Source organism: Acomys russatus, chromosome 13, assembly GCF_903995435.1.
Source record: "Acomys russatus chromosome 13, mAcoRus1.1, whole genome shotgun sequence".
NCBI classification, from domain to species: domain Eukaryota; kingdom Metazoa; phylum Chordata; class Mammalia; order Rodentia; family Muridae; genus Acomys; species Acomys russatus.
In genome coordinates, this window is record NC_067149.1 from 18,315,227 (window position 1) to 18,328,905 (window position 13,679).

The following is a 13,679-nucleotide window of genomic DNA, read 5'->3' on the forward strand; positions in this document are numbered from 1 at the left end:
CCTCCGCCTGCTGAGGCTTCCATGGGGTACAGATGGTGGCTGGCTGCTGTGTCCAGTGGTCCCAGACACAACGAATCAGCCTAGGCGCTGAGTTCTTGGTGGCTCCAGGTCACTGAGGCCTCTAGGGGATGAGAGGGTTTGTTTGTGGGTGCTTGTGTGTTACGCGGTTATAAATGGTTTCTGTGTGTCCTTTCCTGTGCTGCCACTGTTAAAAATGCCAGTTCTGTGTGGTTTTAAGATTCTGTGTGTGTGTGTGTTTCATTGCTTGGACTTTCTGTGTACACATACATGTTCTCTCATGGTAAGAGCAGTTTTGTCTCCTCTCACAGCTGTAAGTGCTGGTCAGTTTTTGTCAATTTGACTCAGACTAGAGACACACAGGAAGAAGGAACCTCAACCAAGGAATCACCTCTATCAAACGGGTGTGTGGGCCCGTTCTGGGGTGCTTTCCTAATTGGTAGTGCCACCCCAGGCAGGTTACCTGAGGCAGGAGGTCCTTGGTTGTATAAGAAACAGACTGACTGATAGTCAGGGAGTGAGCCAGTGAGCAGCTTCCTCCATGGCTCCTGCCCTGTGATGGACTATGACCTGGGAGTGTAAGTTGAAACAAACCCTTTCCCCCCTAAGTCAGTGTTTTATCAGCACCACAGAAAGCCACCAAGGACGAGGCCCTGGCCCGGGCTGCAGCACTAGGTTCGAGCAGTGGTGGCAACAGGTGACTCATCTTGGTTCAGTGGCTTCTAAGAAGGAGTGATGCTCTCCAGTGTGATGGTGGACAATCCAGGGCGGTCAGGTGGTGGTGGTGGTTCTTTTTCTTTTGCTCATTTTTTTCTTCATTTTAAAATTAAGCACAGATGTTAGTTGTAATGGGTTCTGCACCTATTGGGAAACATTGGTTTCCTTTAAACCTGTCATGGGGTTGAGTGATTTTCTAACCAGTCAGCTTTGGATTCATGTGTCAACCCAGGTTGGTGATTTCAATTTGATTGCTTAGAATTTAAATATCCATAGTTATAAGTCATATTGTATGTGTATGTAAGGGCACATATGTGTTGTATGAGTGTGTGCACATGTGTGTATTGTGTATGTACATATTTCTGTTTGCTTATTTGAGTCAGTTTCTCACTAAATAGACAAGGCTGGCTTTAAACTTATTATGTTCGGGGTAATCTCAAACTCTTAGTGATCCTCATGCCTCAGTCTCTTAAGTGCTATACTAACTGTGTGTGTCCCCATGCCTGATTTTGACTTGTAATTGTTTTTTACATCTTAAATATTTTAGGCTTAACAGTCAAGCTTACTCTGGTTCATGGCACACATGGATAGTGTGTTCCCTTGTTTCCTTACCTTCCAGCCACACTTATGTAATATTAGGATTGGATTTTACTGATGGAACCTTCTAGATTTAAATTCTCCAGGGGAATATTGGTCCATTCTAGCTAAGATTTCCAAACACTGGCATAACAGTTGCTCATATCTAACTTATAGTTAGATGATAACATATATTGTACAGTTGATCATTTTTGGCAGTGCATATACTGGTATGGGACACACTCCCTTAAAGCAGTGGGAAATGTCTGTGATCCCAGAAAGCTCCATGTCCTTCCTAGTCCCCAGCCATGATAGCTTGGCTATCTCACCACAGACTTCATATGCCTTGGATACCACACAGTCATATAGTAGCTTTTGCTCCTTAGTGCCTGGCATGGGTGTCTAGGTGGCATTTCTAGGGCCACTGGTGTTGTGTGTTTCTGTACCTGGGGGCTATTGGTACATTTCCCTGTGTGTGGTTTGGGCTAATGCGAGGATAGCATGGCTGGAGTACATCCTAGAAAGAGTGAGTGAAAAGAGCACGAGAAAGGACTGAGGTAGGACTGAGGTCCCATCATCCCCTTTGGGGACCTGATCCTAGGAACCTCACTTCCTCTTCATAGACCCTCCATCTTACAGGCTCCTCAGCTCCCAGGGGCACCACAGGCTGGGACCAACTCCTCAATACAAGAGCCTTTGGGAGATATTTATCCAAACCATAGGAAGGACATGCCCATGTGACCTCTCACCAAATCTGGTCCGAGGCTGAGATTCTCTGGCTTAGTACAGGAACACGTAGGTTGGAGGGGACATAACTCATGGGTGTATGCAGGTTTCATGCATGAACTTGGTGTGCTGGTTACTGCTGGACAGAATCCAGAGCCACCCGGGAGTTGGAGTGCTAGGCATGCGTAGGGATTATTGTGTGTTAACTGAGATGGAAAGACTTGCCCACTGTGGGCTGTGCCATTCCCTGGCTGGGACCTTGGCTTGTGTACATGAGGAAAGAGAGCTGAGTAGCCTGTGTTCATCACTCTCTGCTTCCTGGTCGTGAGTGTGATCTGACCACTTGCCGCAGGCTTGAGCCTTGACTCCCCCCACCATGAACTGTGGCTGGAATAAACCCTTTCTACTTTAAGTTGCTTTTGCTGGGCTGTTTGATTACAGCCACAGAAGAAAACCTAAGACGATTGCTAAGCCATGTCTCTCAAGGAGTCCACCACATTTACTGGTACAGGCTGCTTACAGCATTTCATTGTTTGTCTTTTAATGCCTCAAGCATCTGTAGTGGTGTCTCCCTTGCCTTTCTTATGAGGATAATTTATGCTTTTGGTCTCCTCTCTAAATGCAGGTTTTGTTAGCAATTGGCCGTGACTCCTGTACAAGGAAAATAGGGCTGGAGAAGATCGGGGTCAAAATCAATGAGAAGTAAGTGAAGGCTCATGGCACTGTTACTGCACATAACCCCATTTTTAAAACTCTGTCAATTCCTAAGATACGATTCTAATGCCTCAAATTTCTCACCTTAAGTATGATGCCAACTGTGTATTCATTTCTCAATCAGCCAATTAGGGGCTCGTAGCACAGGCCTTAAAGAGCTCACGTATCAACAGCCATCCAAAAACACATTCATAGAAATATAATCTCCCACTGTCTGTGATTTAGAGTGAATTTTGATGTCTTTGATCAAAAGAGAAAAATTCCTAAGCCCCGAGGGTGATGATGGGGAGTGTGGAGGCTTTGGACCTGCAGAGAGCATGGTCTAAGCCTCTGTCTTCTGGGCCACTGGACACCGCGGTGCCCGGGCTGTGGTGCCACTCAGCAGTACAGGCACTTGGAGTGTGTGCTTTCCTCCTCACTCACCCAGGAATGGAAAAATACCAGTAAACGATGTAGAACAGACCAATGTGCCTCACGTTTATGCTATTGGGGACGTATTGGAGGGCAAGCCAGAGCTCACACCCGTTGCCATTCAGGCAGGCAAGCTGCTGGCTCGAAGGCTCTTTGGGGCCTCTTTAGAAAAGGTAAGTTTTTTCCTGTTGTTAGCTTATTTGTGTGTGTGTATGTCTGTGTGTCTCTCTATGTATCTGTATGTCTGTACTTCGTGTGTCTGTGTGTGTCTCTGTATATATGTGAGTGTGTGTATATAGCTGTGTATTTGTGTGTATGCATATACATATGTATATGTGTGTTTCTTTGTGTATGTAAGTGTGTATATATCTTCTGTAAATGTATATGTGTGTCTGTGTGTATGACTTGGTGTGTGACTGTGTATGTATAGTCTCCCTCTCTCCCGCTCCCCTCCCCTCCCCCTCTGTGTTTGGAGCTCAAGCCTATGTCTCATGAATGCTAAGTAAGAGCTTTACCATTGATCTTCATCCCCATCCCTGAGATAGTATCTTGACCAAAATTAGGACCTCAAAATGAATACAAACAACACTCATTGACTTCTTTTTTTTTTCTTTTCTTTTCTTTTTTTTTTTTTTGACTTATTTTCTAAATAAAGATTATTAGGAATAATTTGCAATTCAGTTACTACTGACTTAAGTGATGGTACAGCTTGTGTTTTTTCCATCCCTGGGCTGTCCTGTGATAATGAAAATTACTGTGGGTCTGGCCCCAGGACTCACCAGACAGGTTGGGGCTGAGACCCATAGGCTCAGACAGTCCACAGATGACAGTCCAGAGGTGTGATTGTGTGCCAACGTGCTGCAGGGCAGGCTGGAAACAGGTTTCCTGAGTGGCTGGCTGCAGCTCATTGGGCAGTGATGCTAGCTTCTCGCACTGCCTGCTTGGTCAGCCCCATTCCCTTGCAATTTCACTTGCATTGTTTGCAAAGCATGTTCCTATCTTGCTATTACTTAATGAGACATTTGGGATTTGAGTGATCCCACTGAGGAAGCAGTGAATTCTGGGTAATTCCACTGAGGAAGCAATGGACTTTTGTAGTAGGTGTATCATCAGATAAGAGTGAGAGGTTTTGTGGGAATAATAGTGTCCTCACAGGGTCTCCCCCTTGGGAGGAACACACTGTTCTATCAGTGGAACTGGGGACTTGTGGCAGATGAAGGATAGTGGCTCTGTTTGTGTGTTGCACATCCCCCCCCCCCAACAGTACACATGGCACTTGAGGTGTCTGCAAGTGCAGTGGTTGGTGGTAGGGAGGCTGGAACAGTTGGGAGCTAGGCACCTAGAAGTCTGCAATATAAGGCCTTCTCTGTGCCAATGGGGAGGCATAAGGCCCTATGTCCCCCAGCTTCGTTTAGAATGACACTTGGTGGCTCCTGCATGGACCTCTACCTAGATGCTCAGGTCTCTTGAGTTGTGCCACTCGGCCTGCTCTTCTCTTTGAAATAACTATTGTAAATACACTTTTCTCTTTTCTGAGTTTCTTCAAGTGGTGGACAGCATTTTAATTTCCCTCTAGCTGCTTAAGCACAAAGACATTTACCCTCTGACCAGTTCCGAGCCGGCCTGAGGACTCAGCAGAAGCTCAGCAAAGTGGGGCATGCCACAGTGGTTAAACACTTGCCACTGAGTGAAGGCCAGAGTTGGGAGCCTTCAGAACCTATGTGTGCGGTGGCCCACCTGCAGCTCCAGCCTTGGAGAGTGGAGGTGGGATCCCCAGAGCAAGCTGGCCGACAAGGCTAGCAGTGTCGGCATGCCCGGGTTTGACTAAGGATGCTGCCTCAGTTGATGAGGTAGAAGAGTGGTGAAGGATGATTGACATGCGTATCAGGTCTACACACACACACACACACACACACACACACACACACCTATACACATGCGAAAACATGCATAAACAAGGCTGGAGAGTGGGCCTAGTGGTTAAGAGCACTTACAGCTCCTGCAGTGGACCCAGGTTTAAATCCCAGCACCTACATGGTAGCTCACAACTACCTTTAACTCCAGTCCCAGGGGGTTCAGCACCCTCTTTTGGCTTCTATAGGCACTAGGCACACAGGTGGTGTATAAGCATGCACTCACGCAAGCATCTACACCATAAAATGAAAGAATACATTTGGGCATGCTCACTTACATGCTCACACTCACATGCTCACACTCCCACATGCTCACACTCACATGCTCACACTCCCACATGCTCACACTCACTTACATGTTCACACTCACATGCTCTCCAGCTCACTTAGAGTTCTCCCATCTTCCATCAGTTAGCTCTAGTAACTGTCATGTCTCTCTTGATCTGACACAGCCCTGCTGCCTTTCATGACGCTTTTTGGGAAGCAGGTCACAGGAGTGTGGTGTGTTTCTCTTCTAGTGTGATTATGTTAACATCCCAACCACGGTGTTCACACCTCTGGAATATGGCTGCTGCGGACTGTCTGAAGAGAAAGCCATTGAAGTGTATAAAAAAGAGAATCTGGAAGTAAGACCGCATTTCCTTTATAACCACCCACTTTTTATGTTGTAACTCTGCGAGTCTCTGTTGTGCTAGTGTTAGAGACAGCACCCTCCTATTTGGGAGAATGTTAAGTGAACCTAAACTGTCACTAGCAAAGTGATAAAAAGAAAACAGCTGTGACAAACGGGAAGTAGGCATGTTTTTAGGGCTTTGGAGATGCAGGCACGAAAGGTTCTCTTGTGTGCAGCCACTCAGAGCTGTGGCTCTCCGAGCAGGGTGAGGGCCCGCTGGGCTCTACAGGGTCAGTAGCACAGGTGTGTGCTGTGCCCTCTGGTGGTCGAGGTTTGGGGTGAGTGTTGCACTAGGCAGGATGTCAGTAGTTACCTTCTCAGCCCACACAAGAGCTAGTGCAGTACCTTGGGCTGGCAGCACTAAATGCTTGAAAATGGAGTTTGGCTGACAGAGGGCCATTTCTGTTTCTGACTAATGATTGCAGAAAGCAAAAGTGATGTGTTGGCATTTTGGGAGCGGTTGCAGCCGGTTGTCTTAGGGGACTAAAGGGCCTGTCAAGGAGTAGGTTTCCAATGATGTTAATCTCCGGCTCTTCCTTCTGGTCCAGGTGTATCACACCTTGTTCTGGCCCCTGGAGTGGACAGTCGCCGGCAGAGACAACAACACCTGTTACGCAAAGATAATCTGCCACAAGTTCGACAGCGTATGTAGATGCCCGGATGCTATAGTTTCTGCTCTACTCTGTTCTCCAGTTTTTCAGCCCAGAGTAGAGGGTATGCTTTGCACAAATGGGACCCTGGGCCCCCTGCTCCACATGCATTTTAAAATGCAGCTTGGATTCTTGCCAGTTGGGTTCTTACGGCCTCTTTTAAAGATGGCAGTCGGGGCAGGAGAACTCTCTGCTGTTAGCGGAGGCTGGCCCAGGAGCAGGGTCCCAGCTCAGCTGTACTTGCCAGGCAGCAGGAGGAGCTACCACCCAGAGCCGACAGTTTAACCCTGATGGTCTAGAACTGTGAACGCTAACCCTTTAGTTATACCATCCAGCACTGTGCATGGTGCACATTTATGTGTGCTTCATCTGTGGTGTGGTGTGTGTGGAGTGCCGAGGAGAGGCCCTCACAGAGAGAAGCTCCAGGGCAGAAGGCAGCTGCTGACAGACCTAGGACAGGCAGAGATGTCTCCTGGGCCTGCCTCTGTTGCCCTCTTACACACTTCCCTCATCCATTCTCATGGAAGACAAGAGTCCGATTAAAAAGCTTGGCAGTGAGCTAGGCGTGGTGGCGCATGCCTTTAATCCCAGCACTTGGGAGGCAGAGGCAGGCAGATTGCTGTAAGTTCGAGGCCAGCCTGGTCTACAAAGTGAGTCCAGCACAGCCAAGATAACATAGAGAAACGCTGTCTCGAAAAAACCAAAAGAAAAAAAAAAAAAGCTTGGCAGTGAACACCTACCTCAGGCTGCCCCGCTGACAGCATCTACTAGTTAGTCCTCAGCTCTGTTTAGTGTTGAGAGCAGGCACCTGTTCACTGGGCTCACAGATGCTTCTGGTAAGACCCCAGGCCTTGGGGTTACTCTAGTGCCAGGCCTTAGTTCATGTGTTCCATGTTTGAGTGGCCCCGTCTCAGCATACTTCAGAAGTCACGTCACCCCAGGCTTCACCACAGGTCGGCAGATTGAGTGTGCTAGTACAGTTGAGTGTGTTCTTACCACACGGTCACCGTTCCTTTGACAGGTCCTTCGGGAGGCTGTTCTGGCTCAGTTCCTTTCCTGTGGGAGATCCGTATGTTTCAGCTGTGAACTGCAGTGAGTAGACTCCCGTTCTGAGCCTTAGCTTATGGGAATCCTCTGTTCTGTCCCTGATTAAAGGACCGTGTGGTGGGATTTCACCTTCTGGGGCCGAATGCTGGAGAAATCACACAGGGGTTTGCAGCTGCCATGAAATGTGGGCTCACAAAGCAGCAACTTGATGACACCATTGGAATCCATCCCACGTGTGGTGAGGTAAGGAAAAGCAGGAGGATGTGTGCTTGCATGTGTGTGTGTGGGCATGCATGCATCTGTCCGTCCGTTCGTCTGTGTAGGCCAGGGGACAGCCTTGGGTGTCATTCCTTAGGTACTGTCCACCTCTTTTGGAGATAGGGTGTCACGCTGATCCGAAGGTTGTCCATAGGCTGGGCTGGGTGGCCAGCAAGTCGAGGGGTGCACCTGTCTCTAACTCTATGGACAAGCATGTGCCAGCACACTCTGCGTGGGTTTTAGGGCTTGGGCTTGGGTTTTCATGCTTGCATTGCCAGTTCTTTACCCACAGAGCGTCTTCCCAGCCCTGTACCCCCAAGAGTCTCCCTCGGTGAGATACAATGGCTTCAGGTAGCCTAACTTTAAAACAGTTATGAAATGCATTGTCACAGATTTTGATTCTAATATATTTTAGACTAGCAACCTAACTTAATGCTCCGGTGCAGCTAGAGCGTTGTCCTTATAATGCAGCAGTGACACTGCCATATGTTGTCTTTTTCCTTGCAAACAGGTATTTACAACCTTGGAAATCACAAAGTCCTCAGGGCTGGACATTACTCAGAAAGGCTGCTGAGGCTAGCCCCGCTGTTGTTGGGTCTCCCCTTGTCACACTCTCACTCCGTGCCCATGACATCCGCTGGGGACCAGTCCCCGGATTTCTCCTGGCACAGAGATGAGAAGGCGATGGAGGACCAGCAGCAGCAGCTTCTGTGGTCTCAGCTGACGGCATGCAGCCACTGCGCTGCATCCTTGACGCCTTGGCTCGGAACCCATGGAGGTGAACCAAGGCTGAGCCCTGCACGTCAGTCAGACTTCCCCTATCCGCCCTAACCTCAGGATGGCACAGTGAGTCCACTTTCCATTTCCTGCTTGTCAGTGTTTTGACTGTTCACCTTGTTTCCATGATGATATATTTTTCATTTGTGAACTTGTCTGTAAAGAGGCTTGTGGGCCTAGAGTGCAGCCTTACAGATTTGTGGTATTTGGGAAGCCAGGTTAGAGCAGTTGGCTACACAGGACTCCTGCATTAATTAGCAGGAGGCCACATGTACCATATAGCCTTTAAAAGCTGCATTTAACCTGCTGTCAGAAACCTGACTCACCTCACCCCTCGCACATCGCCTGAGGGTCAGACCTTGAAGCCACTCTCTTCATAGGCACCAGATTAATGGAGCATCACAAGCAAGAAAAAAAATCCTTATATTGCTTTTCCATGTTAATCTTAAGGTTATTAAAAAGATTTTACTACAGTCTGTGTGATCTAATTTGTTAAACATGATTTTGTCATGGTGTGTCTAATGAGAGGGTAATAAATAAACAGGCAGTCCTGCGAGTTTCAACCGAGCGTACACATGGCAACATCGAGCACGCCTTTGAAGACGGGGTCTCTCAGGTTTTTCTGGAAAGCGTCTCTTCTGAAGAATGTGGTAGCCTGGTACTGGGCTATTCAAAGCCATCCACCAGCCTGAGTGACACTTGCCATTTGAGCAGAGTGGCACACAATTGTGTGGTTCTCTGGTCACAGCTGTTTGTCTGGAACTCCTGCTTACCCCTGCACAAGCTGGGAAACCCTGTCTGTCCTCCTCCTCCCAGCACTGCCTGCACTGGGAAGGTCAGAACAAAAGAAAGATGCCAAGAGCCCACTTTCATATTCTTGGCAGATGTCTCAACCTCCTCCCCGGATGCTGCCGCCACCCAAATCCCCACCTAAGTGCTCAGCTCTTGGCCATCCCTGGGCACCAACTCAGCTTATGGTTGACGTGTCATCACCCTTCGCCTACAGTCAGGCACCTTACCCCAGACTTCCTCAGCCCTGTTCTTTGGTAATCATGAGCCCACCCAGGAGCAGTGACTAATAACTCTGCCTTTATCTGCTTTTAATCTGGTCTAATCTGGCCTCTATCTGTGTCACAGAGAAGGAGAGGGGAGAGAGAAAATTTCTAGGTGTAGGTTTTCATTTTAAGTTTTGAGACAAGGCCTTGCTGTGTAGCCCAGGCTGGCCTTGAACTTCTGATCCTCCTTCCCTTAGCCTGAGTGCTGAGGTGACAGGTGTGTAACAGAAGTGGTGTGAGTGGGAGCCAGAGAAACCAACACAGGATCCTAAGTTGCTTTTTGTTGGAGAGAGAAAACTACCAAAGTGATGAAGAACAGCAGAGAGTTGGTTTCTCAGTGAGTGAGGTGGCAACAACGCTGTGGGAGACGGAGACCCTGCTCCCGCTGGACACGGCTGCAGGAGCAGGGAGCTAACAAGTTTAAGGGAAGCGGTGGTTTTCGGGGAGATAGAGGGTATTTAAGCTGCGAGGCAATATGACTTTATCATTTTGGGTTAGAGCTTCCTTTTTCTACAGAAATGATCCATTGAAAAATATTTTGCTAAAAATTTAAAATTATATCGTTTGTTTTTGAGGCAGGGTTTTTACTTTGTGTTACAACAAGGCTGTCCTGGAACTCAGAATCCTCCTAAATGTTGGGTTGTAGGCACCACCACCACCACCGCAGGGCGCCCTTTCTCTTCACACATTCATTACCTCAGGTATTGTGTTATAGGCAAGTCATACTTGAAAACTAAATTTTAACCACTGGTCCCAGTACTGGATGAACCATCAGGCAAATGGCAGGCCTGACCAGGTACAGAGGTGTGTGTAGCTCAAAGGACAGCGATCTGTTTCCAGCTGGTGTGGCCAGATGGAGGGGGAAAAGAAGATGAGGTGGGGAGGGGGTGGGGTGTGGTGCTTGGGCCTGTATGGAGGAGAGGGGGCTGACTCTCCTGACTCATGACTCCTGCATCCCAGTGTCATGGGCAGACTGCAGTCCAGTGTCTTTATCTTGCATCTAGAATGGCCCATGTGGGAATTAGCTTCTGGCACTGTTGGCTTTTCTCTAACTTTTGGGAAGCACCTGCTATGGGCTCCTATGGGTTGTACTAGGTCACTGGTATCCTAGGCCACCAGGATCCCTTTCCTGTGATCCCTTCCCCCCAATTCAGAGATGATGCTTGGCTTGTTGCCCTTTTGGGGTGGTGAGTTCAGAATGCTTACAAGATGTGGGAAGTGTTAGCTTTGTTGTTGTCCCTCAGGAAGAGATTTAATCTGGGAACATGTGGCGGTTTTGCAGCTGCTTGCTAGGTGATGTACACTTCTGTCCAGTCGCTGCCGAGTGTCAGAGAGGCCCTGCAGCCAGAGGTGTGGAGAGTGAACAGTGCATACATCTGCTCCAGGCAAACGCTGGCCAGTGCCCAGCCTGTCATCTTTCTGATTTACTTTATGTGTGTGTTTTGCTTACATATGTCTGTGCACTGTGTGCATGCTTGGTACCCGCAGAAGCCAGAAGAGGGCATCGGCTCCTGTGTGGCTGGAGTTATAGATAGATGGTTGTGAGCCACCGTGTGGGTACTGGGAACAGAACTCTGGTCCTCTGAAAGAGCAGCCAGTGCTCTTAACCACTGAGCCATCTCTCCATCTCCAACACTGTCTCATTAAAGCATGACTGTTCCCTCCGTGTCTGCTTTGACCGGTTAGTAATCATGGCTAACCAAATCAGCTCTTAGCTGGAGGTGGCCTATCCACCATGGAGAAAGACTTCTTTGCAGTTGCATTTGCCTCATCTCTTCTGAAGCAAAAGCAGCTGAGGCCTATGGTGGTACTCATGGGACTAATTAAGCTAGAAGCTGCTGGATGCTCTCAAAACCACTAGCAACAGTGGCCTCTGTTAAATGCCGCACTGCCACTCAGTCCCTTGTGGATTCAGCCTTGGCCTGGGCACATGGTGGCAGTAGTCAGCCTTGCGTTGGGCACTGCATATCGAGCCCTCAGATTTTGCTTCTGAGTAGGAATGCCAGGCAAGGTCACATAATTTGTCAGGCCTTGAGAAGGGTATGGGACCAATGTTGACAGGACTACCCAATGATAAGCCGAAAGGACTTACCTCCAGAAGAGACAGATGAGGGAACTGTCCCCAGGAAGAGTCACGAGGAGAGCCAAGTGCCATAGTGGATTCCCAGCTTCTCCGGTGTTTCAAGGCTACTGGGCAGAACGTTGTAACAATAGGATCTGGCTCATTCTTTGGGGGGGGGGTGGTAGGAAAGATTACCCTTACGGAATGACCCCCAACAGCTCATATATTTGAATGCTTGGTCATCAGGAAGTGACACTACTTGAAAGGGATCAGGAGGTGTGACCTTGCTGGAGGAAGTGTCACTGGGGGTAGCTTTTGAAGTTTCAAAAGCCCAAGCTAGGCCCAGTGGCACTCTCATTCCGATGCCTGCAGATCCAGATGTAGAACTCTCAGCTCCTTCTCCAGTACCATGTCTGCCTGCACGCTGCCGCCACGCTTCCCGCCATGATGATAACATCTGAAACTAGGCCAACCCAACTAAATGCTTTCTGTTATAAGAGTTGCCGTGATCACGACACTTTCTTGCAGCGATAGAGAACATGACTAAGACAGGAGGCTTGTAACTTGCTTTTATAGTCTCATTAAAAATATCACTAAAGGGCTGGAGAGATACTTAAGCTAGTAAAAGTACTGGCTATTTTTCCAGAAGTCTTGAGTTCAATTCCTGGCGTCGTGCCTCAAAATCAGCTATAGCTGTAGCCACATGGAACCCAATGGCCTCTTCTGGTATGCAGACACACATACAGACTAAATACCATTATACATAAGCAAATCTTTAAGAAAATAACATCTAAAACTAAGTAAGATTAAAAGTCAGAGACCCCATTTCACTTAGTATTTCTCAGGCAGGTAGGTCTGCTAGCACTCAGGGTGACCACACACAGCTGTGGCTTTTGAAGCAGCCTGGATGAGGCTCCTGCCAGCTGTCATTTTTGTCCTCACCGTGAAAACCTAGGCTCAGGGACACAGCTGAGTTGGGAAGGCAGGGATGATGTCAATTGCCTTTTTCTTCAATGGCTACAGTGGTGGTTCAAATCGGAACGGTCCCGAAGATTCATGTGTTTCAATGCGTGGCCATAGGGAGTTAGCACTGTCAGGAGGTGTGGCCTTGTAGGAGGAGGTGTGGCCTTGTAGGAGGAGGTGTGGCCTTGTAGGAGGAGGTGTGTGACCATGCTGCAGGCTTTGAGGTTTGATGTGCTCAAGTTTTGTCCAGTGTGGGACACAGTCTTCTTTTGCATTCAGATGGCAGGTGTCTCTTCATTCTCATCCTTTCTGGACTTTACTGAGCTTCTTGGATTCATGGGTTGATGTCTTCTTACACCAGTTTTGGAAAATTCTCAGCCGTTTCTTAACTTAAATATTTCTCTATATGATTTCCGCTTGCAGACTTCCAGTTGTGGATGTGTTGGACGTCACTGTTCTGTGTGCCTCAGACTCCCTTTGTTTCCATTTTGACTTGGTCCCAGGGAGCCCTGTCTCTTTCTCCTGCTGCAGTCCATCTGCTGCTAAACCCCTAGCACAGATTTCTGGGGTGTTGTGTTGTATCTGTGGGTTTGGATTTTCACTTGTAGAATTGTTTTTCTTATATTTTTTGTATCTGAGTCTTTTTCTTATATTTTTATCTTTTTGTTCAAATTCCCCATCTATTCCCATACTGCACCTGCCCTTTAGGCCATCCAGCATGTTTATAATTTAAAGTCCTCTATTTCCCAGAGCTAGGCCATTCCTGTCTGGCTTTTATTGACTTTTACTCTCAGCAGGTTACATTTTCTTGTGCCTTTGCATACTGTTGCAGGACTCTGGTGGTCCTTCTGCCATAAAAACAAAGATACCAAGACCTTTTAATATTTCAAATCTTAGAGCTTAGCTGGGCAGACCCTCAACCAGCTCATCTAAGTTAACCCAACCACCTAGCCCCTTCCAGCCATGTGGCTAGCTATACCTTCCAGACCCATAGTCACATCCATCTCCTCTCATGTTTCCTCGCAAAAGGACCTTTCTCTTTCTTCTTCCAAAAGTTCTTTTCTCCCTCCCAGGAAGTCCTGCCTTCAACTTCCTGCCCAGCTAATTGGTCATCAGATT

At 48.0% G+C, this 13,679-nt stretch overlaps 1 protein-coding gene across 1 annotated transcript in view; it reads left to right on the forward strand.

The window, feature by feature from the left end:
* Window positions 1-8,335, forward strand: part of Txnrd3 (thioredoxin reductase 3) — a 31,598-nt gene extending 23,263 nt beyond the window's left edge. Inside the window, exons 11-16 of the mRNA XM_051154897.1 lie at window positions 2,663-2,739; window positions 3,179-3,335; window positions 5,594-5,701; window positions 6,297-6,392; window positions 7,554-7,688; window positions 8,215-8,335. Of these exons, the coding sequence (XP_051010854.1) occupies window positions 2,663-2,739; window positions 3,179-3,335; window positions 5,594-5,701; window positions 6,297-6,392; window positions 7,554-7,688; window positions 8,215-8,277 (636 nt within the window). The 3' untranslated portion in view covers window positions 8,278-8,335. The remainder of the gene's footprint in view (window positions 1-2,662; window positions 2,740-3,178; window positions 3,336-5,593; window positions 5,702-6,296; window positions 6,393-7,553; window positions 7,689-8,214) is intronic.
* The last annotated feature ends 5,344 nt before the right edge of the window (window positions 8,336-13,679 follow it).